The sequence below is a fragment of the Pseudoliparis swirei genome, chromosome 3 (genome assembly GCF_029220125.1).
Source record: "Pseudoliparis swirei isolate HS2019 ecotype Mariana Trench chromosome 3, NWPU_hadal_v1, whole genome shotgun sequence".
Classification (NCBI taxonomy): Eukaryota; Metazoa; Chordata; class Actinopteri; order Perciformes; family Liparidae; genus Pseudoliparis; species Pseudoliparis swirei.
Genome location: NC_079390.1, coordinates 15,654,123 through 15,680,687, shown reverse-complemented (window position 1 = coordinate 15,680,687; position 26,565 = coordinate 15,654,123). Strand labels below are relative to the sequence as shown.

The following is a 26,565-nucleotide window of genomic DNA, read 5'->3' as shown; positions in this document are numbered from 1 at the left end:
TAGGACAGAGAAAAATACAACTTGGAATTAGCAATGGTTGTCATAATTCTTATTATTTATATACAAAACCAAAAACATATATCCCTGCTACATAGAAATACACCTGGATCAAATGAGAAAATAAACAAACAAAGTAATGTTAAGAATGAGGCAAACCCATTTAATTGTTGTTAATAATCCACATTAAGTACATAACAATGTACCTGGATCAAAATGAATTAAAGTGCACGAGATCTAGAGCTAGTATGCATCATTGTGAATGAAAATCTATATTGGCGCCATTTCATACCATTGTTGTCAGTGTCACAGTGAGCTGCACTCAACTACCAAAGTGAGAGTGTCGGTGCTGCTATGTGAAGTTATGTCAACGGAGCATATCCCAAAATGTTCCGGTTGGTACCACGAGGCAGAATCATTAATATCCTGCAGAAGAACCTCCTTTGGCAGAGTGTTATGAGCCCAGAAGACATTATAAAGATATGAGGTAGTGCATCACACGGCCACGATGGTCAGTCCCCATCAGAAACAATGCTAATACTGTTCAATGCCACTGAAACCTGGCCTGGCCGTCTCTGCTCTTCCCGATTGGTCTATGTGACGACTCTCGGGCCATCACCCGTGGGTTTCCCCCAAAAGCACCAAGGATTACCAGTCAACGACGAGGTTCCGTTCGGTAACATATTTGATTTGTATTACCAAACACACAGCAGACCGCGCCTCTGCTCACTCTCCTGCTCCACTCTCACCTGAGAGCTTTTATGAGGGCGGCCTCGGCTGCTGACTGATTGCCAATCACCAGCAGCCGAGGCCAAATTGGAGACAGCTGCCACAGTCTAGCTCTGAATGTGTTGCTCTCTGGGCTCCTTAGGTTTCTACATAATTGGTGTCACCTCTCTCTCTCACAGCTCCATACAAACAGCTTTTTAGGTTAAATCAGGATTCGTTCGGCTGAAAGAAACTGGTTGTGCCCCCATGGTCGTGCAGCAAGCATAAAAACTGTTTATGTGCCCCCATGGTCCACTGAACAATATTGTCGAAGCAATGTCATGGTGCCAGTGAGGGGAGAAAAACACATGGAAGTGTTTTTGTTTCAGAGAGCGCTTGATTTAAAGACGGTTGTTCGCGGAGGAGCAGCCTCCACGGAACAACAATGCCCGTTTCTGTGGCTGCGGTTTCTTTTCAGAGACAAACTCGTATCACATCAAATGACCTAATTACCCCCGCTGCTGTTGGTCAGTATCCGTGCCGAGCAACTGAGAAATGTTTCGCATTCGGAGCCCAAGCAAAAAGAGACGTTAGCAGGGAGCCCACTGAGGCAGATATTTAGACATTCCACTGGAAGGGCTTCAGGGTGTATATACAGTATATTGTAGTAAAAAGGACAGCGGCCCAAAGACCAACAGGGACTGGGGAGACGAAGGTAATAGTTTTGACTGACTAGAATCACAACTCTTGCAACAAATTAAAACTTAAAACACCCAAAGCATTGCAGTTTTAAAATAGAATGAAGCAAACCTTCATGGCTGCGCTGTAGGACAGGCCAGCAGCAGCTTGTTCATAACCTGGACTGGTTTTGGAACGATGGACTACACCTCTTCAGCGCCCTTGCACTTGGGCTGCTGTCAAGTTGAGGTGCAGATTTCAACATTGTTTGTTGGACTTTCATTTCATCCGTTTGTCCGGACTCAAATGTCTCAATAACTATTCATTGTATGGAATGCCGTGGAATGTGGCTCAGACGTTCAAGCTCCCCTCAGGGTAATAACTTTAGTAATCCCTCAACCTTTTTCCCCTCATCATCGGGTCAAAACTACATCCCTCCCCCAACACCTGCAGATTTAACGACATTCCCATCACAGGCAAATGTTAACGTGCTAAACTAAGATGGTGACCACGGTAAATGTTCTACCTGGTAAACATCTGCATGTTACCAAGCGCTAGCATTTAGCTCAAGGGCCCACTGGGCCCATGTACCCTCAGAGCAGCTAGCATGGCGGTCGACTTTTAGGTTTGTCTCCTTGCGTCCTGCCCCGGCTGTTATTAGTCATGTCCATTAAGGACTGCCAGATTATTACATTACACGTCATTTAGCTGACGCTTTTATCCAAAGCGACTTACAATCCTGTTACATTCATTCACCGTAGACGCAGCTACAGGGAGCAATTCAGGGTTAAGTGTCTTGCTCAAGGACACATCGACTAGGGCGGGGATTGAACCTCAAACCCCCTGATTGAAAGACGGACCTGCTACCCACTGACCCACAGTCGCCAGATACATCATGAAGATGAGTACGCGCTCACATTCAACAACAGTCTTCCTTTCCAACAGTCGAGGCCCAGCGGCGGAACATTACGTCAGTTGGTGCGGTCAGTCTTTCCTTCAACTGACAGGCGAACAGTTCACCGACTTTCCTCTTGCTCCTACAGTATCATCACTAAGTGGGAACATGTGACTGCAGTTCGCATTTTGGGAACCATCCTGGATGATAAGCTTAAAAAAGGGACAATTTGGTGTTTTACCTCCTGTCGATGGCGGTCGGCAGTACCAGCACAGGAGTAACGCGATGGAGGGGGTCAGCAACATGTATTTTAGAAACCTACAAAAATCAGTTAATGTGTGGGCTATATTTAGAGTAACAAGCATATCCAGCTCGGCTCCCTTCAAAGCCACAAGTCTCCTTTGACAAACAGTCATGTTACCTTGCATAACATGGGAGTTGCTGGTCTGCCTCAGTCACTCAGTTTGTGATATAGTCTGACTTTAGTGTTTCACAGGGCCAAGTCTGGATTGGATAATACAAATATAGCATACGCTGAAACGGATATGGATGTATTTATGCGTCTAAAATACAACCACAGCAGGGACATTGCTTTGCTTGCGTACTGGTACTCCTGTCCGTCTCTACAAACATGGGGCATTTAATCAGTACCCCATCCCCTTTAATACAACCAAAGCAATCAAATGGCCTTTTAGAACACACACACAAGATGTTATGCATGAACTGGGTTCAGGTTCGAACAATACCTCATTATATTTGTATTGCATTCCCATTGTTAAACTACACAAACGCCTCAACAAACATCACTGTGGAAACAAATATATTACTTTCTCTCTGTGCTCAAGCTGTATAAGGTCATATTGGAAAAATTACACATACACTGTGGGATCTGGGATTTCTTTTTGTTTTGTATTGTGAAAGCAAAATAAATCCCATCCATGGGGACTTGGCACTGTCACTCGACCCAAGGTTCCTGTAGAAAGAAAAAGCTAAATCCCAACAGCCATATTTTGGACACAAGCGAGTCCTGCAGGCACACAAGGACAAAGAGGAAACATTGCTCTTACGACAGCAGAGCAGCAGCAGAACAGAAGAACCAAAGGACCGACCCAAAGGGTACAGTCGACAAGACAGAAAGACACTTTGTACTCACAGCAGTTCAAGTCTGGGGTTCCACTCCTCCTTTCAGTCGCCTACACACTCTCCTTTCCCTTCATGCCGTGCAGCGTCAAGTCTCCCCTGGCTGACACTGACACCTGTCCCCCGTCTATCTCTCTGTGCGAGTGTGAGAGAATGCACATCCCGTTCTGGCAGAGTCCTGTTCCGTAAGCGGGACGGAAATGTCAGCTCCTCACTTTCTTTCACCTACAGGGTGAGCTCCTCCCGGGTGGGATACAGAGGCAGCAGTGCTGGTGGTGTTGGTGGAGGATGAGAGGTGGGTTTTTGGTGGATTCCTCAACAGGACCGCTTTCTTCTCCTCCATTTTGCTCCCTCTCCCATCTTACCATCCTTGTCTTCTTCCTCTTGTTTACTTCTTTTCTCTGATTGCGGGCACTTAGCAGAACTTTAATACCCAATTATATTGGCAGCAGGAAATAACGGAAGGGAATGACCAGATCTCCCCCTCCTCCTACAAAGAAAAAGGGGGGAAAAAAGCTATTTTCTTTCAATCTCGTTCTTCTGCCGGCCTCACTGTCTGCTTTTCTCTGTCCCTCCGCCACATGCTATTCTCTCCCTGCTCCCTCCACTCCCCCCCTGCCTGACATGCTGGCTCACCCCTCCCCCTTCTCTCCTCCTCTTCCCCTTTCTGGTTGGTACGTTCCCAGGACAAAGAGCAGGGATGGAGGGATTGAAAAAGAAACAGTGGAGAGGGAGCAGGCGGTACTAGGGGGAATGGGGGGGCAGGGGGGGGGGTCTTTCCTTCCACATGCGCAGTCCTCGTACTGCCGTTCTTTTGCACAGGGGCATTTTGAAAATCAGCATTACTTGCAAATTATTGGCCAAAGGACATCAATGCATTACACCGCAAAGCGCCTCAATCAATGTGTCAATAACTAAGCTTTGCAGATGCTGCAAGAATAAATAAATAAGGGACCAAACTCTGCATTTCAATACTGGAGTGTGGTAGTCCAGTAGAAATAGTCACAAAAAATATAACCTTAACGCCCCTTCTGTTGAATGACCTGCTCTCAGGTTGCAGCCAAATACCTCGACACCAAACTGGAAAGAAAAGTAGAGGTTTCATCAGCTGCGATGACCTCACTTGTGCCATCCACAGATTTGTTAAAAAAGACCCATTACTGGAGAGCAGAATAGAAATATAAGCGAACAGCCGGCCTCAGTGAAGAGGACATGTGGGAGCCAAGAGAGGCCACAAGGATTCGGAGCTGCATGGGACCTGCAGAGCTCACGAGATCCCCAAATGTGCTGCTTGAAGGAGCGCGCAAGTGTTTGTGTGAAGCAAAAAGACATCATACATAGTTCAATTCAACTTTCAACAAACTCATTTACTTACTTGTATTGATGAGAGCTTCATTTCAGAAGTGACTCAGCTCAAAACTTCAAAAGATTTTATTCCCCCCTAACAACACCTGCTGCCAAACATTTACAGCAGAAGTCACGGCGAGCTAGAATAGCCGCCGCACAGTTCTGTGTTCAAGGTGAGCCGATCCTCAGTTGGCACGGGATGTCTGGCCGGACGGAGCATCAGATCTACCAAGTCTGCCTGATGAATATCAAATGATAATCCAATGATGACCCAGTTCACTCATGAACCCATGAGGCTGGACTGGTTGATCACACATCACATGTGGGGAGGACAGACGGTTTCCAGGAAATGGAGCGACAGTGGAAGTTTAAGCATCCAATGCAAAAAAAAGAAAGAAGCTAAAAACCCTCATGAAATGATATTATTGTTGTATATAAAATTGAAGAGTAGGAAGGAGAGATCACTGACTATAGTGAGTGAGGACGCACATGTGTTTTTACTGCATTAGACATGGCAGCGATTAGCAACCCACTTGACATGGGAGTCCAAACTAGAATAACCTATCATGTGGTCGTAAAGACGCAACGCAACCAATCAGGCAGCAGTTCATGTCCTCATCTGTCAAAAAAACCATCACCGTTATCCTATCAAACACTTGTCAAAAATTAGCATATTAATTATTTTGTAATGCGTTTTGAGTGTTAGCCTTTGATCACCAAATTCTAATCAGTTCATCCTCTTTTTTTAATAAAACCCCAACATTAGAAGAGTAGGTTTTTCCTAAACAATAATGCATGAACTCAGATTCTCCCTCTCCCTGATGACGCACTAGAATTGGGTGGTGCATGTGCCTGGATTTTCTCTTCTCCGTTCGGAATGTTTCTGGGCATCAACCTCTATAAAAACAAAGTGACCGGATGCCAGACCGCAAGCACGCATGAAGAGGATGCAACGAAGAACAGGGCAGACAAAAAAAACACAAATACAGCGAGGGAGGAAAACACCAGGCGGACAACGCTCGATTCAAAATGAGAGGCTTTCCCCCGCTGGAGAGCACCCTCGCCCACGCAGCCCAAACAAATCAGACTAATTCTGCCTTTAAAAAAAAAAAGACACTCTTCTGTGCTCTTATTTTTTCTGCGTGTCCCCACCCCCCGGACCACCGTGCCCGGACATAAGAGGGCTGGCCAGGCCGACTCGGAACCAGAGCTACGAGCTACTTTTCAAACCGCAGTCCGGTTGCTGGGCAGCAAACAAGTGCATGCTGACATTGTGCAACTTCTTCAGGGCTGGAGGATGAGAGGACACCCCCTTCGCTTACTAAGATCAAAACCAGAACTCCTTTTGCCTCTCCTTCTCTTCTTCTCCTCACGGCCACAGCGATCGTGACACAAAAAGCACGGCAGTCCGTGGCAGCCAAACTGTGTTTAATGAATTCCGATTTAAATGCACGCACGTCTCTCTAATGTTGGACAAACAGATCTCACTCTGCAAGTAACACGAAAGGAACGACATCGTCCTCGGTGAAGGGAAATCATGAAGGAATGGGGGGGTGGAAGGAAAACAGGAGAGTAATGTGATCAAAAAAAATATCTGGTCTCTTATAAAGCTGTTTCCACGCTGTGGGATTTCTGTCCACCGGAAGGGTTTGGAGCTCCTCCCGAGCTCAAAGGTGTGAGGGCGCCAACTCTAAAAATCATTACTGAAGCCGTGAGGAGTTCTGGGAGTTAAACCCAAGAGAGCGATTGCTGCGAGGGGATGAGATCGAGACTTGGAAACAGGATCACAAAACAAATCCCATTAGGAGAACTGGTTTACTGCGGTGGGGATGCGCTCACACAGACTTCATTAGACACACGAGTACAAGCTGAAGGGCAGTGACCTCAAAAAGTCACCCTCGTGTGAAAGGGCACCGAGCTAAAGATGGTGTATAGTCAATATGTGCATCCTACCAATTAAGGCTACTGGTAATGCCGGTGGTTCGTTATGTGTGAAGCAAAATGGCCTCTGCTTAAGGAACTTCAACATTCCAGTTTTGCGGAGAAAGGCCTTGAATATAGAAGCGCCAGGAGCATCTCGATGCTAAGAAGAAATTACAACTTTGTCTTTTCGATCTCCCCCTTTTCATTTTCCGAAGGCCAAGCGTTCCGAGCGAGCTTCCAGCGCTCCTGGAGTGAAGCGGTTACAGCAGCCGGCTTAGCAGTCAACATGTTCCCACGTCCCATGCACACCCCACCTCTACCCTCTGGAGGGCCCTTCAGAGGGGAGGAGAGGACGGTGTGACAAGTGTGAAGGTGGAGATGGGGAAATTAATCTGTCGAGGATACGAGACGGCTGCTAACCGGCTGAATGTCAGTTTAATGAAAGTGAGAATGAATATCACTCGGATGTATGAGTGAGTGATTGTCATTCCGCAATGACATGTACAAAATATTAATATATATAAATAAACACACTTTCGCTTTCAATAAGTCACCAGGATGCGAGGCGCATCAAAACCGTGGGTTTGAAACCGGTGCACACAACGTTCCACTCCGTTGCCTCGATGGGGGAATCTTCCGGTCTCAACACTACCCACATTCAAATGAATGCATTCGTGGGAACTCACAGTCTGGTCAACACTCGTATGCAGATGGGAGTCATTGCTTTGATACAAGTGGGCATTACTTTTGTAAATGATCACGTGGAATTTGGGATGGAGAGCCGCTCAGCCTAATTATTGCTGGGCTACTCTCACAGCCCACTTGCTTTATATCTGCAGTCTACTGGATTCAATTAGTCAGTCTGTATGTCAAACTGCAGCTGGCGTAATCTTAAACTGATAAAGTGTCACGTTTAAATTACATTTTAAGTATTTATGAAACATTCTAACAGTGTCGTGACCAATTGAGCTGCTTTTCCATTGTGGAGTGGATTTTGTCCACTTCATCATGTGAATTCCGGCTTTGAGGACAAACACATTTTCAACCCCTTCGTGTTGTCCTCCAATAACGGCCTTGAGAGCCACAGAGAAAGAGAGAGTAGTTGTGTGTGGCCGAGCTGGTCTTTTGTTTCCTCTAACAAGGGCAGTACGAGTCCAACCGTTACATCATCCCCTGCTCACAGGGAGTGGAAAGCGGTCCTCTGAATGTGTGACAGAGGGGGTTTCATCACATTATATCATTGCATTGTCCAGACAAACATAGGTTCCTGAGCTATTCCACAGCTACAACTAATCCAACGTCGACCCTGAATGTTCTCTAGACCCTGCCGTCGGTCACCACTGTGCATTTAAAGGGCAGCCTGCCTCTTGGGTGTGTGCAGCCTGCTGCGTCTTCAGAGCAGCGCTGCGGTTGATGGATTGGGTCCCGCTGGAGGGGGGAGTTCAACTCCATGCATCTCTCCCTCTCTCTCTCTCTCTCGCCCCTTTGTGAGTGAAAGGAGTGAGTGGGCAGCCGGAGCATATTGTGTCACGATGCTGGGAGGTATGGATGGACGGCCTGGTGAGAGCACAGAGAATATGACGAGCGTCTCTCTCCCTCTCCTCCCCACCCCCCCCCCCCTCTCACCCCATACAGACGGTTTGGCATCACGTCACAGTCTGATGGCGGGAGCAGCTGAGACACATCAGCCGTACAGCAGCACAGTGAGCTGGCCAGGAGGATCAATCTCCATCACATGCGTGACCGCATGCATACGGCCTACTGCTCTCATTATCCTACGCAGCCTTTGTCACTGGTGTCGAGATGGGGGCTGGGTGGGAAGGCGGCAGTCCTTCACAGCTGTTAAACTCAGATTGATCGCCGTGATTATTGTCAGAGGCCGAGCACGGCGCCCTGCTCCGTCTTTGCCTTTCTCACGCACACAAAAGGTGCCGCTCATCACCACGTTTCATCATGAATCAATATCTACTCAACTTCAAGTGTGCGTGGCAGTAACATTTGTCAAAACTACGATATGGATTCCTTTGGTGCATTCCACTTCCTTTGATATGTCCTGTCCCTGTTCGATATGTGTGAGGAGAGAAGGCTGGCTGTGACCTTAGCGCCACATAGTAAGAGCCCTGAAAACAAATGGCAGATGAACATGCTGGGTGAAAAGTAGCGCTGCAACTAACATTAGACTGCAACATATAAACTATCTACCAATTGTCAAAATATGGTAAACCAATCTCAATTTATCAAAGGGAAGAAACGTAATACGTGGAACAACTTTCTACAATTGTCTCTTTTCAAAGCCCCGCTCCCAGAACACAGACTGGCTGCTTTGCTCTATTCAATCGCAGGCTGGTTCTGTGGATTTAGAACGAATTGTGGTGAAATGTTGAGTCAGAGCAGTTCACATGCCTGTGCACTGGAGGCTTCAAGCTTCCACATCGCATTGGTTTCTTCCCTTTTTTCCCCCTGAAGGGTTATTTGGGAGTTTTTCCTGATCCGATGTGAGGTTTTGGGACAGGGATGTCTATGTGTACAGATTGTAAAGCACTCCGAGATAAATTTGTAATTCGTGAAATTGGGCTATACAAATAAACTGAATTGAATTTAATTTAATTGAATTGGTCCAAGTTCCATTCTGGACTGTGATTGGCTGCCAAACGGTGATGTCATAAACCCTGCTGGTAGTGTAGGGTAGGACCATTTATGTGGGCCATATACAGGACTGTCTCAGAAAATTAGAATATTGTGATAAAGTTCTTTATTTTCTGTAATGCAATTAAAAAAACAAAAATGTCATGCATTCTGGATTCATTACAAATCAACTGAAATATTGCAAGCCTTTTATTCTTTTAATATTGCTGATTATGGTTTACAGCTTAAGAAAACTCTAAAATCCTATCTCATAAAATTTGAATATTTCCTCAGACCAAGTTAAAAAAAGATTTATAACAGCAAAACAAAATCAAACATTTGAAAATGTGTTTCCAGGTGTTTCGAGTTAATTAGACGATTCAAGTGATTTGTTTAATACCCTACTAGTATACTTTTTCATGATATTCTAATATTTAGAAATAGGATATTTGAGTTTTCTTAAGCTGTAAGCCATAATCAGCAATATTAAAAGAATAAAAGGCTTGCAATATTTCAGTTGATTTGTAATGAATCCAGAATGCATGACATTTTTGTTTTTTTAATTGCATTACAGAAAATAAAGAACTTTATCACAATATTCTAATTTTCTGAGACAGTCCTGTATATATATATATATAATATTGATATTGTGATACGAGATAAGATAGTCAGGTTTTGGATATAATAATATAGTGATATGTTGTCTTTTCTTGGTTTTAAAGGTTGCATTACAGTAAATGACTTTTTCCAGATTGATATAGCTGTTCTATTATTTGCCTTTAGTCATTATATCTTTGTATTATTACTTGTACAGATTGTGTTGAACTATATACCTGCAGCAGGTGAATGTGAAAACAAACACTGCATTCTGCACAGTGACGGGAAGAAACTTGAAATAAAAACCTATTTTTGACTGGAGTTTCCTCTCAGCTTCAGACACTGTTAATCACTGTATACTAAACGGTAGTTGAAAACTGTGCCACATTTTTTGGATGGCGCCGGCTTGCGCGGTTCTCTCCATTAATAGTAAAGTGTGTAGGATCTCGAACCTCAGGGCGTTGCACGTGAGACGGGACAAAATGCTAGGGTGCAGATAAACCATATGAAAGAGCAGGACAGACGGTGGTTTCCGAGTCAATGAAGTTGTTTTCCTGGTGTGTGGCTGCAGACTGTATCATGTAGTTCCCGGCCTGTAGTGCTGGGAGCAGAGTGGAGAAGAGGGGAAGCTGAGGCCGTTCAATACAGACATCACGTGGAGCAGAGACTGTTGGGAAGATACCAGTAGATAGTATTTACACTGAGAAACACGAAATGTTAAAATGGGGAGGAAAGAGGTCTCACTTTATTAGATACACATGCTGGTTACGGCAAACAGCCATCTCTTTCAACAGAACACTGCGGCTGAAACTCAATACAAACTGCATGTGGACCGGGTCAACGAGTTCGCCTACATTCTAACATCTACTACTTCAACGGTGGTATTGTTTAGCGAAGCGGTTCCGTCATATCGTAAATACCTTCCCCCTGGCAAATCTGATGTAACACAGAGAATGATCTGGCAATTAAATAAGCAAAACATTAAGAAAACATGCAGCCCAAAGCAGTTTTATGAGCAAAAAAACCCCAACAAAAACATTCTTTCGTGTATTTTAAAAATCCTAGCTTGAGCTATCAATCTCATTTGGCTTTTAAATCGGGTTACTTTAGAGTTAGCATTGGTAATGCTTTGCTGCATTACGGTTGTTGTTGTTTCGCTGATCAGCACTTTGGGCTGCATCGTTGCATTACGTGTGCTCTAACAATGCATGGGATCTGAGAATTACAGAACTTGAAGATGACGAGCAGGTTGTTGTCATGCATGACCTTGATGATCCTTACATTGTGCCAGCAACCTGACAAAACAATCGTGTCTGAGGGCACAACCTCCATTGTGTTCATCCTTTCAGGAGGCTCTATCCACAATGGAGGATGGCAACTCCAGGCCTATTAGATTTTACCATTATATCGCCTTCATGCAAGAGGCCTCGAATCCTCCCAACGGATTATGAACTTGATATAGAAATGCACATTGCAAAAGGGTCAGGCTCAGTGGGTCTCTAATGTCAAAGCATGTATGTAGGTTTAAAGTCAGATTCCGGCTGTATCTTTTGGAGCCACAAAGTAATTTAAAAGGTGCAGACAACCTGGAGTATTTAATTCCAAGAAAATGTCCAGAGGGCAACAGAGCTCAGGGACAGAATTTTAGTATAGGAAGTTCTGGTTTCTAGTTGTAGTCTAAGTAGCATTGACTAATCACAGACAAAAATGGCCATATGGACGATGATTTCGCTTTTTATTATGATTATTAAATCTTTCATTTATACAGTGAAACATGAATCAATCGGGTCGGAATTCTTGACTCAATTCTTGCCGTCTTCAGTCGTTAATTGGACTGTAAACAATGACACATTCTTGGAAGGGCATCTTGGCCCCGTTGAAGCGTGTGACTTCATCGCTGCACACGGATCTGATAAAACCTTCGTCACGTTAATGCAGTCCAGTATTCTGCACACAGGACCTGGCAGGCTCGAAGGAGAACGACTAGTGAAGCCTAACGAGATGACACCATTTCACTGATAACTACAGCTATCACAGATGGCAGTTGGCAGCGCGACACACAGCTTTTCATGGGCATGTGTCCGTGCGACACGTCAATCAAACAACCACAAGGATGAATGGAAAAGGTTGATTTGAGGAAACTCTCTCTGAGAGCAATGGTGCCACTTACTGTTTATCTCTATGAACCAGCTCTTGATGATCCCTCATCAGTGGATGGATACAAGCATTCATTTTGCAGATTTTTTACAAAACTACACTGAGAAGGAAACTGGCTGTACCTTTTGGCTTTGTTGGGTCTACCGATTGAATCGGAGCACATGACACACAAAGACAACATTAGAATCTAACAAATGCAGCTCAACGGCAAATCAGAAAAATGCTTGAACACTGGAATAACAAAATGTAAACTTGAAAAATGAATCCACTTGGTGTCAATCACCAAACGGCTGGAGAAAAACAACCCTGCTTTTCCAAAACAACAGGCCAATGCAGCCGGAAATACTGCCACGCAACTGCTGCTCTGAATGCAGGCGCCCTTCTCTTTGGCCTTCTCTGACTATGACATCCTAACGTTTCCACAACAAAACGTTGCCTGACTCAAACTCTCCTTTGGCGAGGCTTTTTACGATGGAAATGAGGGAATATGTCTCCAAGCAGAAGGCCCAACGCCAACCTGAGCCCTGGCTCAGTCCAGTATTCTGCTCACACGACCTGGGATTCTTGAAGGAGAACTACTGGTGCTGGAGCTTTAACTAAAATAACATTGCAAAACTGGGCGACACCATTACAATGATAACTACAGCCACCACAGATGAACGTTGGCAGCGCTACACACAGCTTTACATGTCCACGCGATACGACAATCAAACAACCACAAGGATGAGTGGAAAAGGTTGATTTGAGGAAACTCTTTTCATTCATCAAAAAGTAGAACATGACGTAGGCCAAATAAAAGGATTCATAAAATGGGAAAAATGTTTGGCTGAGGCTGGACTAAAATATACAGATCGACACAGCGAACAAATAAAGAACAATAAAAAACAATAAATCCCTCAAACAAAGGAGACACTACTTTTTTCACTGGGAGGGTTTGAGGGGGGCGGCAGGAGCGCGTAGCTGAACATTAAAAACCACGGAGGGCAAAACAAAAAGACAGGGCGACCTTACAAGCGTTGTGAGAATCCACAAAGGCTCAGAGTGTTGTGCTGCTCTGGACAGGATGACCAGCCAGCACACACACAGCTGGCTGAGACAACTAAGGGAGAACCAATCTCCTGTCTGCACACCGACAGCCTTTAGCTGAGGACTTGCTATTGTGCATGTGGCGGATGAATGGCTGGTTTCTGTGGTGTAACCTGAGCTACATCAACAAATAGCCTGCAGGTTAAAGTAGTGGTAGACAGTGGTAAGCATTTTAGCAAACTCTTTCCCCGCCTCCCGTCATAAATGTAGCAAACTGCTGACCCCTGCTGGTCACTTTACACGATGACAAGGCTGTCCGAGGGAGGAAAGGGGCTTTCTAAATTTGTGGAAAAGGAGTAAAAGCTGCGTTAAAAGCGCTAATGGAGCATAGTCCACAGCTCTGTGAACACTCGCACATTTAGGGAGCAACTTAGTACAGCACCTACAGAAAGTTTTGTTCATCAGCCTAAACATAATGTTCAAAATCAGGGCGACCGAGACCTCGATACATAGACGTGTTGTCCCGAGCATGGCTAACCCAACAATGGGTCTTACATTTCCCATCATACATCTCAGTGTATTTCATCAGGCCCATCTAAGTGCCTGCTTATCTCTGCAGCGGATCAGGCAAACTATAATGTCACAGCCTCGACAGACTCTACGGTATGAAGTATGAACTAGAAACAACTTTTACAGACTTTTGAAGACGTTCAAACTGCTTTCACCCCAGTTCCTTCTCGATACAGAGCCACACCTGAAAGTCTGAACCAAGGTTACTGTTTTTGATCCGGTTAGTTTTACTTTCACATTGCAAATATTCAAGCGCACTAAAGAACCGTCTAAAGATGGCCCTTGCTTACGAACAAGTGGCTAAAGGAGATGACGACACATCATGTGATCATATTGTAGTTTGTTCAAAGCCTTAACGTTAGTTTTTCCACTCGTGGCGATTGCAACAGAGCTTTTTGTTCTGCAATCATCGAACACCCAGTGTGATGCCAATTTCCTTCCAAAAATGACATCATCCCTGTATTACCATACATCGCATTGATCTTCTTCCTTGTCATGCTGGCATCAGTTAGTCTTTGTACTCTTGCTTTATTTGTGTATTTTGGGGTTTTGTTTTGTGTACCGTCAGCAATGGGAAACGTCTCTCAATGTGATACAATGCAATGCTGTGTACCAAAGTTGGAAGCAAGTTCAGATAGTTAGTCAGCAGTGGGAAAAGTGTAAAAGTCTTCTGTACTTTGATATCAGAATGTAACTTTAATATTAATACGAATCCAAAGAGGCTACACCAGCTCTTTGTCTGATTTGAATGGAGCCTCGTAATATTTCAACCTATCAGACAGCGACTATTCCTAAACACAACATTCTTAGCCAGCTGAGGTGTGGAGCTGGAATGGATGAGGTTGTGCTGGAGAGCCCATGAGAGAACGATCGCTACATCATCACACGTGGGATGAAACGATCCATTAATTTGGTGATGTAACAGAAGGAAAAGCTTCACGGTCTTTTACCTGAATCGTGCCAAAGTCCACGTTTTCGTAGTGGAAGTGAGCGCACTCTGCCAGCTTCGGGAAGTGGCCCTTGGTGAAGCAAAGTCTGTAAACAACACACACACACACACTTTGGTTGGCCACTTTGTCCTGTGCTCATGATAACAGCTCGGTGCCAAGTGTGTGTATGAGTGGTATTAGAAGGAGATGGAAACAGAGGCGATATACAGCCAGTTTAGAGTGAAGCATCGAGATGGACGGAGGGATGGGGAGACGTGAGAGAGGCAGAGGAGACAGGTAGGGGTGTGTGTGTGTGCGTGTGCATGTGCGTGTCGGCTCACTTCTTGACATTCTTGACCTTCATGCTGGCCGTGCTGCTGCTGCACGAGCGCATGAGGGGCTCCGACCTCAGCTCGGGAATCTCGGCGCTCCTTGCCTAGAACGCACAAACACAGGGCTGTCAGCGGATGCCGCTGGAGCGCACAAATACGACATATCTCTTCAGTTTGTCGTGTTGATGGAGAACAGCTTCATAGGCTCATCCTAATAGCCGACAGAATGTGAGCCGGTGAAGTGTTACAGTCCAGTTTAGCGGATTAAAATCAATAACAACCTCGTTCAGAATAAGGCCAGCAAGTGAACGAACGAAATTCAGAACATGGAAGTTTACAAATGTTATAATCGAGAGACTGAGTGAAGCGCCAGGTTGCTTGGGTCAAGTGGTACATTTTTAGAGCAGTTTGAGTTGTAAATTATCAGGGGAGTTATGTAGCCAAAGCTAATAGTGGGTCCCACTATTATCATAAATGAAAACCTTGAACATTTCGCAAGAAATGCAGATGTTGTGGCTGCTACTGCCGTAAGACGTATATATATATATATACGCCAATATTGCTGGTGTAAGATGTGCTGTTGAGGTTATTGAGGCACATTATATACACGCCAACATTACAAGTAGTAAAATGTGTTTCTATGTCCCCAACAGGACGCCAGTCAGAGGTGAAGGTACAACTCCATAGAGAACTTTTGGTCAATCAAATCTTCCATTTTTTTTCTTCTTCTTTTTTAAAAAACAGCTCGTAATTAGTTTACACTCAGTTAACGGTTCATGTCTTAGCTAATGAACATCTAAATCATCGGCAGTATCCGGTGGGTTCCCAGATTGCATTCCTGCCAGTGCATTCCGCCTCTTTTTACCTGCCGAAAGCCGATGAATCGTCTAAGGGAAACGTTTAAGCAAAAGATGTAAATCATTCTCTGGTTCCAGGTTCTCATCTGAGTGGATTCGCTGCCTCGATCCATTTAACGTTTGTCCAACCTCCACAAAAGAGATTTGTTGCCGATTAATGTTCCGACAACTTTGTCGACTGATCGATTAGTTGATTTAATCCATGGATCTGCAGTCTCGCCACAAAGAATCACACAAAAGCATCACTTTCAAATCATGTGTTTACCAGAGATGTGCTCTCATTCGATTCTTGGAAATATGTAATTCAGGATAAAAACAACAACAAGTAGACTCATCAAATGGGCCATCCCCTTAGACTCCAGCAAACTGTGTTGCCTTCCACAACTGTATCAAGTATTCAGCCTGAGCTGCTTTCTACCAGCTTGTTGGCATATTCCTCGACTGTGTGACTGTGTGATGTTTTAAGAACAACGTGAAGCTTTGAACTTGTGCACACATCTTCCCCAATCTAAACGCTGCGTGTGTCATGGCAGATCTATAACCACTGAAAAAGATTGTCATCATTGTGTTGCAGGGATCCAGAGGGTTTGGTTCCTTTAATGCGCCGCTCTGCAGTCCAGACTGTACGGATCTATCCCACACGATGCAACAGGGCGTCGGTGTGACAGTTTACGCCAAGTTGCTCAGCGCCAACCAAGGGAGACGTGCATGATGCAAGCCGCTCCGGCACAGAATCACTCTGGTATCAAATATTGAACAAAGAATAGCAGACTTGCAGTATGACAAGCCCCGCCTCCTGTGATCAATATTTATTAGTCTGGTGAGATTGTCGTCTCTCTCCTTCGCTCTCTCTGGGTGTTGCCCGATCGAAGTGAGCACTTCGCGATAGGGCTCCAACCACGCGTCGACCACGGGTGGCTCGGCACGTTACCATGGAGACGGCCTCATTTTTCAACGTGCTGTCGATGCTGAAGAAGCGAGACCCGAACCAAAGATGGGAGGGAAGGAATGGAGAGAGACGGGATGAAATAAACCGATGACACTGCAGCACGCAGAAGAGCAAGATGAGGAGCGAGAAGTCTGTGCACCGATTTTAAAGCAGTTGGGACGCTATTGGGCCGGCATTAATCACCAATATCTGACAATGAAGGAGACAGTGTGGATAGGAGAGAGATACACAACTAATCAATCCAGCGCGTTGAAAGGGAATGCTGATAAGAACGTGACAGGCCACAGGTCACATTTACACACGTGGCTGCCGCCGCATGATAGTTTGTTGCCATTCGTCACAACTGCATTAACAGAATTCACCCTGTTCAAATGTTATCGTGTAAAGATTCTTTTTTGTGTGTTTTTGGTGAGAAACCTGAATAAAAACAGATGAAAATGTTTTCGTAGCAATACAAAAAAAAGATATTAAAGAGGGAATTCTGATCTGCTTATCTTCTTAACACTGAGTGTCTTTTAGCACAGAATAAAAACTACTGATGCTGGATGATTTGTCTCCTGGTCACTTGAATTGTTTCCAGTTCATGCTGACTTTAGAACAGCTAAGGAAAATGTCTAACCGGAGAGACAACAAGATTTGGGAACTTCCAGAGGTAATGTCCTGTAGTGTGCTACATGGGTTAAAGGGCAACAAAGTCGGGACCCGATTCTCTGGACATTGTCCCACGTTCATGCGAGCGAGCTTGTAGTTGCCCTGAGAGAAGAGCAGGACACTTGGCAAAAAAACAGTTTCTGATTTCGATGTATGTATTCAAAACAGCAACAGTCTCACGTGTGCAAATGTTTGTGTATATACAAAAGAGACGCTCTCTGTGTGTGTGTGTGTGTGTGTGTCTCACCATGGCACTGATGGTCTCCTCCCAGTCGGGTCTCTCTCTCGGGTGGATGTTAGCCAGTTCAGGCCCAATGTCGTCGTCCTCCAGGTGACGTCCAGGCCTCAGGCCCCTACAGCCAAAACACACACATCAATCTGCTGAGTAATGCACCGATTTGTCCATTAAACGTTTATTAGTCCACAACTTGTCAGATCATTTTCACGGACCTCATAGTGATGTCTTGAAATTGCTTGTTTTTACTAACCACTGTCTAAAGTTTCAGGAGTATCACTTGCTTCATACAGAAATACTTAATTACTTAAAGCCCCATTATGTAGTTTTTCCCTTTTAGCGCCCCCTTCAGTTTTTGAGGTATTTAACGTTTACTTAAGTGTCGTAAATACCCAGTTACGATAGATGCAGCCTCGCATACACTTGTATTGAGTTGGGATCATGTGTTGTCCTGTATTATAATTATAATTATAATTATTGTTATTATTTGTACGCGTCACAGGTTATAAAAGGTGACGAGGGGGAGGTGACGCGAGGTTTTTTAGTTTGGACCGCGCTGAGCGGACTCAGAACGGCAGCAATCCGGCGACTGTTTCTATTTTGGATTTATACCAACGGGCGGGATCACTAATATGAAGACTGCGCAGGAACACTGAACTGGGCCCAGCACCTACCGGACTGGGGTGAAGTAGCGTGGGGATTGAACGCGGCGCCTCGCCATGTTTCCGCCTGGTCGGTCAGCTGTTTGCCGGCTTTTGGGGGGGGGGGGGCGTGCAGTCATTTACTTTTGTTTTGGGGGACTGCAAAGACTTTGGGGACTGTCGGGATCCGAGGATTATACTTCGTTTTGAGTGGGTTTGATTGTTTGTCGTGGATGTGTTCATTTTGGGGGCTTGCAGATGCATTGAATTTGATTTAATATAATAACATTTGGGTTTCCGCATATCGACTGTGTTTTTCTTTTACGACCATTTGAGCAGATTGACTTAACACCGGAATTCGCAGATCCGCCCATTCCCTTTTTTTTTAGCGTATTGTACCTTTTCCCCTTGATTGAGTTGCTAAGGGCGAATTGTTACAACATAACCAAAAGAATGACAACATTTAGTTTAGATGAAATACCGATCGCGTTTTCAGCCTATATACGTTGTTTTCTAAATGTTTGAATGTGGAGTACGTGTGATCGAATACAATATTGTTGACAACACCAAAAAGCTACATAAAAAAGCTACCCTTATACTGGAGCTGCGAGCGTGGACTGGCACTTTATGACATTGCGTAATCACTGCCAGAAAGCAGGTGGAAGTACATCCGCCCCGGATCGGGCGGCTCCAGAATCCTACATAGCGGAGTTATTTCCCCACAGACCCCCGATGGCAATGGCGGCGCCGCAAATCGCCATATTAAAAGTCATTGTAGCGGCACAATTTTTTTCAAGCTGTTATTTTAAGGTACAATTGTTACATAGTGTTGCTTTAAGGGGATATCTTCAGAATTCAGACTGAAATTTAGATGAAATAAGAAATCTGGACACTTTTGTTGTGCTTTGAGCAGCTGTGTAAGGGTATGTGTCACCATAGTTTGGACACCTTTTAAGAGGAAGTAAAGAATGGATTACTAATAATAATAAAAAAATGGTCAGTTGCAGCCTGAGTGGCCTTTGTGCTCAAAGAGGGCAGGTCGAACCACCTTTTTGGAGTTTAACACAAGAGTTATAGATTCGGCGAGGGGGACTCGCGTGGTGCGAGGAACATAATGTGGTCAGTATTCAGAGGTCCAACAAAGTAAATGAAAACAGACAGAACATTATCAGATCTGATGAAGGTCTAATTGAATTAGCATTTTCCTTAATGGGACAAGGAGTGGATGAGACGTCTCTGTGTGCAGACTTCTCATCCACTTCAAAGACCACTAGTGTTTCCAGAGAGGATGAGAGGAGAACAGATGGAAGGGAAACAGATTTGCATAGCAGCAGTTTCACAGACTTGATTTACACACAGACACACACTGTCAAGGATGATTTTGAAGCATCATCCTGAATGCAGCCGTGACAAACTCAGAAAGAACGTCTCTGTCTTGAGTTTTTTTAGTGTAATACTGCGTACCCCGCAAGGACCATCAAAACCAGGAGTCAACACTGGGTGTCCTTGTTGACTAATCTATGGTTCTGGCAAAATTAGCTTGTGACTGACAGGTCGCTAGCCCTACCAGAGACACCCAAATCACTTCCGTTAACTAGTTGCAAAAAAAGCCATGACGGCGATGATCGTAATCCAAGATGGCCACGGCCAAAGCAAAGGAGACAAACCAAAGGGTGATGTCACCACGACTACGTCCGCTTATATCCAGTCCACCCCTCCTTCATTAGTAACCCTCTACTGGTGCCATTTCGGAGCTGTTTGACAACTATTCATTGTTCAGGCATGAAAACGGGTCTGGGGTGAAAAAGGTGAGAAGGATAGGCGCGCGCGCAGGGGGGGGGGTGCTGGTGACTTCCACGAACATCGATGTTGGACATTGTATGATAATCTATAGTTCCTCCATTCTGACACCAAGTCAGTGGGCCCTATAATAATAGTAATATTGTATATAATATAGTCATTCATGAACCAACTTCCTTTTTTTTGTTGGCGTGAACAAGTCTTCAAGTCTTGTGCTCTGCTGAGCCTCGAGTCTGTTCCTCGAGTCTGTTCCTTGAGTCTGTTCTGCCTCTACCTGGTTGTCACGATCTTCTAATCCAGGGGTGTCAAACTCATTTTCACCGAGGGCCACATCCGCCTCATGGCTGCCCTCAAAGGGCCGGTTGTCACTAACACGGTATAATTCTAACTACTCCAGAACATATTGTTAAATAACTGTCTTTGCATTTGTTTGTTTATTTAGGTGTACTTATATAAATGTATAACTATATATGCAAATGTATTTAATATTATACAATACATCTATTTAATTTAATTATATTTATTTTAACCCACATTACTTTATCAAAGATCAAACAAACATTATTACATTAACTTTGTTAAAAGCTTTTTCACAGTTGAGACAGGTGGTTCTCCACTGGTCTGGGTAGTGGTTCTCTACTGGTCTGGGTAGTGGTTCTCCACTGGTCTGGGGCAGTAGTTCTCCACTGGTTTGGGCAGTGGTTCTCCACTGGTCTGGCTTTGGGACGCACTATCACCCCTGAATGACAAGCTGAGACCTAAATTGAGGGATATTTTTAACTTCTCAAATGTATTTAATGAAAAGATGTTGCAGTTTGAACCTGAGTGTTCAGAATATCACAGTATGCACAACACAACTATTTAGTAATATTCCCTTTTACAGTCAATTATGAACCAACAAGTGAATCTTAAGGACACAAGAATGTCGTCACATAAAATGACGTGGCGGGCCACATTTGGCCCAGGGCCATGAGTTTGACACGTATGTTCTAATCTATGCCATACCTGCCATAAATATCATGATACTGATACAATACCATAAAACAGTACCATAAATACGATCCTGGTATATTTATCTATAATAGTAATAAATAAAATATCTGTATGGTTCACTTTTTACCAACTTTTTCAACACTTAACAAATGGCAGTATTATTAGTATTAGCCTACAAGATATTAATGAAACTACATGGAGCCATCATAGCATTGATTATCACTATGAGACTGTTAGTCTGTATCTGACCAGATGATACAGAGTTCATCAGGATGAGCAGCTGGAGAGTTACAGAAACAGAACTTTAGACTGAACTTAAACATTTCACTTCTGGCATCTTTTTTAATTTTAATTTTTAAAGCCGAAAATTCCGCCACTTAACGGCACTCGCAGACAGCTCGACACGGAGCAGCGCGTGCGCTCTGATCGCTCTTTTAATGAAGTATCGATACTAAAAATATGCTAAATCACATCGCTCTTAACGTACGGGTACTTTGTTAGTATCGCTACACCGTGCAGCGTGACAGCAGCAGATAGCGGGCTAACATTCAAGCTAACCTAAACCACCAAACGCTGAAGACATCTTGACGCTGATTGGCCGAGACGCGACACGTGCCCATCAAAGATGTTCTATCGCGAAAAGCACCACTCCACATTTTCTCCGTGTCCCACTCCAATCTCATAAACGCCGGCCGGCCAATTGACCCCCTCCCCAAAAAAAACTCTTCGGATCTACACGATTCACGTCAGTCACCTATTTTGGTTTCAAAACGGCGAATTTCGCCGAAAGGTGAGGGATTCTCATGCCTGATTGTTGTTGGGTAAAAAAGATATGCTATATCTCCCACGATAGATTAACGAGCCGACGAATACAGCTGTTGTAATTCTACATTTCCAACATTTTCAATTCAGAAAGTGACCAGAATATTTGTAAAGTCAACTCAAAAAGTGAAGGAAAAAAAAGTGCAGGAGGAGTTATGATAAAATACCATTGTTGTTATAATTACAGATCGCAAAAGACAGACACTTAGCTTTTGCCAAAGGAACCTGAATTAAAGGATAACAGTAGAGATGCACCGATGCACAGGTTTTTTGTGCCGATCACCGATCACTGAAATCAGTATCTGCCGATCACTGAAATCAGTATCTGCCGATCACCGATAATACCGATCACCGATCACTGAAATCAGTATCTGCCGATCCGATAATACCGATCACCGATCACGGTGTCGATTGAAGCATTCTATTTATTGTGTAGCATTATTGCCTGGGACTATGAGGAAATACATATATAAAGCAACTCAAACATTAAAGAAATTACAGATTTCTTAAACATTTAGGACTTTTACTTTGAAGAATGTCCTAATTGATACATTAAAATTGTTTGATTGCTATTGTAGGGGATTTCAGATATGTATGGAACACATCTGCATTATTCATTTCCTTGAACTCTTGGGGAAATCTATATACAGGACTTTTTTTAACATACAAAAGTCTGACTTATTTTTATAAACTCTTCCTTGGTACAGTAAAAATGTTTTAATGTTAGCATAATTTAAGCTAAATCTCAGAAACGATCTATAAAGATACAAAATCAGTTCATTGTTTACTTTTATATGCTAGTGTATGATTTGTCGACATCTTATTTTGATAAACGGATGTTGTTTCACGTGGTTCTTTCCGCTAACTTTGCAAAACCGGATGTTGTCACATAAATCCATCCGCTAACATTATCAAAACCCTCGCGCGCTCCCGATCGAATGTGTTTACCGTGAGCATCAGTCTCTAGGGGCAGACATGTGAGAGTCGGCTGAGTTGACCCAGAGATTCAACTCGGGGGACGGGGACGCCGCTCGGTGGTGAGGATCCCCTCGTGGTCCTCTCACTCTGCGGCCCTCGCCGGGCGCATCGTCTCCGTTGCGCGGCGATTGAAACGTCTGATAGTTCTCGCAGATGTTACGTCATCTGATCGATCAGTTTGATCGGCCGTTTTGAGAACGCCGATAATAGCAATATCGGTGCATCCCTAGATAACAGTAAACAATAATAAACTCAAAGCCCATTAAAAGGTAACAAATGCCTTCATTCTTATTATTGTTGTTCAGCCCACTGCACCAAATCCTGCACACGGTACTGAACGAAGACACACGCGCACACACACACACAAAACAGTATATACAGCCTAACTCCCAATGGACCTTGTTAAAGCCAGTGAGGCTGAAAAGGATCACTGAGATTCTTTAGAAATGGAGCAGACAGTCACTGCTCTGGGACACGAAAGGTTATTAACATAACCTCAATTAGAAATGATGTGACAGGAGGTCAGGAAAACAATAAGTGAGAGCAAAGAAAGTGCTACAACAGCAATGTACTCGGAGATACACAATCATATATAGTCTAATATTATGTTCACTCTTTAGGCAATACTCGAATCAAAATCTTATCAAGTATCAAACACATAAAACTTAACCTACATTCACAGTTTTTTATTATTATCATGATTCAAACTGGAAGATTAGAATCCACATCTCTGCAGCATGTAGTCTGTCGTACTTTGAACGCAGGTCTACACACAGCATTCCTTTAAAAAAAAAAAAAAAAACACATCACCTATACTCTCTTAATATTTAATGAATATTTAGCATTTGGACGCAACGAAGGAGTGATTTATTATAGCTTCATAAAGTGGTTATTGGGCTTCGACTGAACCGATATCTGGGGGGACATTTCTGCCACTTTGCTCCGAGCACAGCATACATTTCCTTTTACGAGCCAATCCATGACAATAAGGATTAGCAGTTACTAGTGGAGGCACTAGGAGAATAGTAATGATGTGTGAAAGGTGCTCAACACCAATCCAGAACATATCAAGTGCCTCCAAATGGCTCTCAGCCTGGCATTTGCTGAGTCGATGGCTAGCAGCTAACAGTGCTAACAGAGCAAATAACGTCAACCGTGCGGTCAGAGTTTACCTGAGGGGCAACTCAGTGCGGAGCAGGGACCGAGTGCCATATTGGCTAACATATCGGATATTTGCAACTTACACAGCTGCGGCATGATATTCATTTATGTGTCATTTAAAAGAATCTTAAGGTTAAAAAAAGATATTCAGAGCATTAATATAGGAGCAAACAACTATGTAAATACCCTGTTTCCCCCGTAGCTCTCTAAACTCGGTCAGTACTTTTGCCTCAGATTAACGCCGTTAGACCCGTTAGCTGTGAGCCACCAGCTCAACCCTTGTGGAGAGCCGTTGAAGCAATTAAAATGCCCATCTCTCACATTTCAGTACAGACTGACTTACAAATGGAATTGAATGAAAGGTTCATAAACTGGGTATTTGACCCAAACTGTAAAACTTGTGGCGTATGTCATAAACCAGTGTTTCCTTGATTCCCTTGTAACCATGGGTATGTTTCCATCCACCAGTTGTATGTGCATTTTCAAATTGCCCTGAAAAAAATTTGAAAGGTTTTATGCTTCACTGAGGCGGATACATATCAATAGTAACTAAATGGAAACAGACTTAGCGGATTTTGTTCTTTAAATCATGATGTTCAGCAATGTAGAGTCTCATTTGTGCTCAGTGATGAGAAATAACTATGATAAGGCTCCTGAGTGACATCCCACAGCCACAATGACCCCAACGACATGCTTTAAGCACCCCTAACAAGGGAAGGCTTGAGAAGTAATGAGACGGTGTGAGCCACTTTCAGACGCCAGAGATAAAGGCCGAGCTTCAACGGAGCATTCTACTCGCCAAGTAGCACCTTCTCCTTTCAGGAGTGCGGAGCATTCCCTGCATTCCTCGATGAGGAGGCATGAAAGGAGAAAGTAACTGCTCCGTCCATCCAGCACCTGCTCCAACACTCTTAATAACACGGCGGACTGAAGTCCTCGCTTTAACTTTGTGTTTGATAGCACTCAGGCTCGCTTTCAGCCTGACCCTCTCCTCTTCTACGACCTATATAAGAGGACGAAGACTTCCTCACCTCCTTACCTGCTGAGTCAAATGTGTCTCTCTCCAACCCTGTAAGAAAAAACTAATTTTTAAATATTGACCATTTTCCAATCTTTTCCAACCTCGCAGCTGTGAATAAAAGCCAAGCCTCTCTTGTCCTCTTATCCTCTCAGCTATCACTTTCTCATGTCTCTGCTATTCGGCTGCCTTGCCACTAAATGCCTGACTCAACATACGCTCACTACCGTGAACGCAAATCCTGTGAGTTTGATGTGCTGATATTTCATCACCGTTGTCGGTTAAGCACAAGATGTTTTACTCACAAAGGCGGACAGGTTTGAGGGTGGGCAAGACGCATGCTAGAAAGCTGGCATACCACCGTCACATGACATTCTATTGCAAGATGCACCAATCACTGCCTGCGCAGCACCTCGGTGCAAACTCTTTCTAATGCTGGGTTGGACGCAAGAGAAATCATGGCCGTGAGGAGACATAAATCCAAAAGCTCCCTTCAAAGCTACTGGGCACTAAATCAAAATGAAAGACAGCGTTGGAGTAATATCCTTGCTGGAGAAGGCACTGCAACACCAAGCCACCGGCAAAGAGAGCAAGAGTGGTGGGAAGCGATATCATCAGAGACGAAGGGGACATGAGAAACGTTTTCACGGATGCACAATTAATGGAGATATCCAAATCAACATGAACAAACGTTAATGGTTCAATGAAATATTATTGTATTGCAAGTGGCTTGTTGGATATGATGAGATCACGTGTCCACAATAACAGGATAATCCTCAACTATGCACCAGCTGTTGTGAATTTGCCGTTATATTCAGTATGTATGCTTCAATTCCTTTTATATACATAGATGGCCAATAAAGTTGATTCTGATTAACCACATTGTTGTAGCCTATCAAAAAAAGATTCTGTTGGGGTCATATGAATGTATTTCTGCCATGCATGAACCAATGCATTGGTCATCATATCATATTTGACTCGCCGAAGCGCCTCATGCTCGATTTCACTCTCACTTGTGAAAAAGATACCAAAATACTTGAACTCCTTTACTTGGGGGCAGCGGGTCACTCCCAACCCGGAGGGAGCAATCCACTGTCTTCATGCAGAGGACCGTGGCCTCAGACTTGGAGATGTTGACGATCATGCCCACGGCGTCACACTCAACAGCAAAACCACACCCCAGTGCATGCCGAAGGTCACAGTCCGAAGAAGGCAACATAACCACATCATCTGCAGAAGAGCAGCAACGGTTGGGGCTCCCAAACCAGAAGCTCTCCTCCTCCCGGCTGCAGCTTGAGATATTATCCAGTAAGACCACAAACAGAGTCGGTGACACGGATCAACCCTGTTGGAGCGCAACCCTCGACTTTGTGCTAATGCGATGAACACAACTCTCACTTCATTGGGGATCGGATGGCTCGTGACAACGGGCGACTCCATACTTCTGCAGTGCCCTCCACAGGTGACCCAAGGGGAAACGATCCGTAGCCGTCTCAGAGTTCACGAAGCACATGTAGACTGGACGGGCAAACTCCC

The 26,565-nt window shown here is 44.2% G+C and overlaps 1 protein-coding gene across 3 annotated transcripts in view; it reads right to left on the bottom strand.

Annotated features, from left to right (window-relative positions):
* Positions 1-26,565, bottom strand: part of arhgap32b (Rho GTPase activating protein 32b) — a 131,806-nt gene that overhangs the window by 44,838 nt on the left and 60,403 nt on the right. For all 3 annotated transcript variants that reach the window (XM_056440562.1, XM_056440583.1, XM_056440572.1), the window contains exons 3-5: positions 17,629-17,734; positions 14,934-15,028; positions 14,614-14,698 (exon numbers count right to left, since the gene is read on the bottom strand). In XM_056440562.1, the coding sequence (XP_056296537.1) occupies positions 14,614-14,698; positions 14,934-15,028; positions 17,629-17,734 (286 nt within the window). The remainder of the gene's footprint in view (positions 1-14,613; positions 14,699-14,933; positions 15,029-17,628; positions 17,735-26,565) is intronic.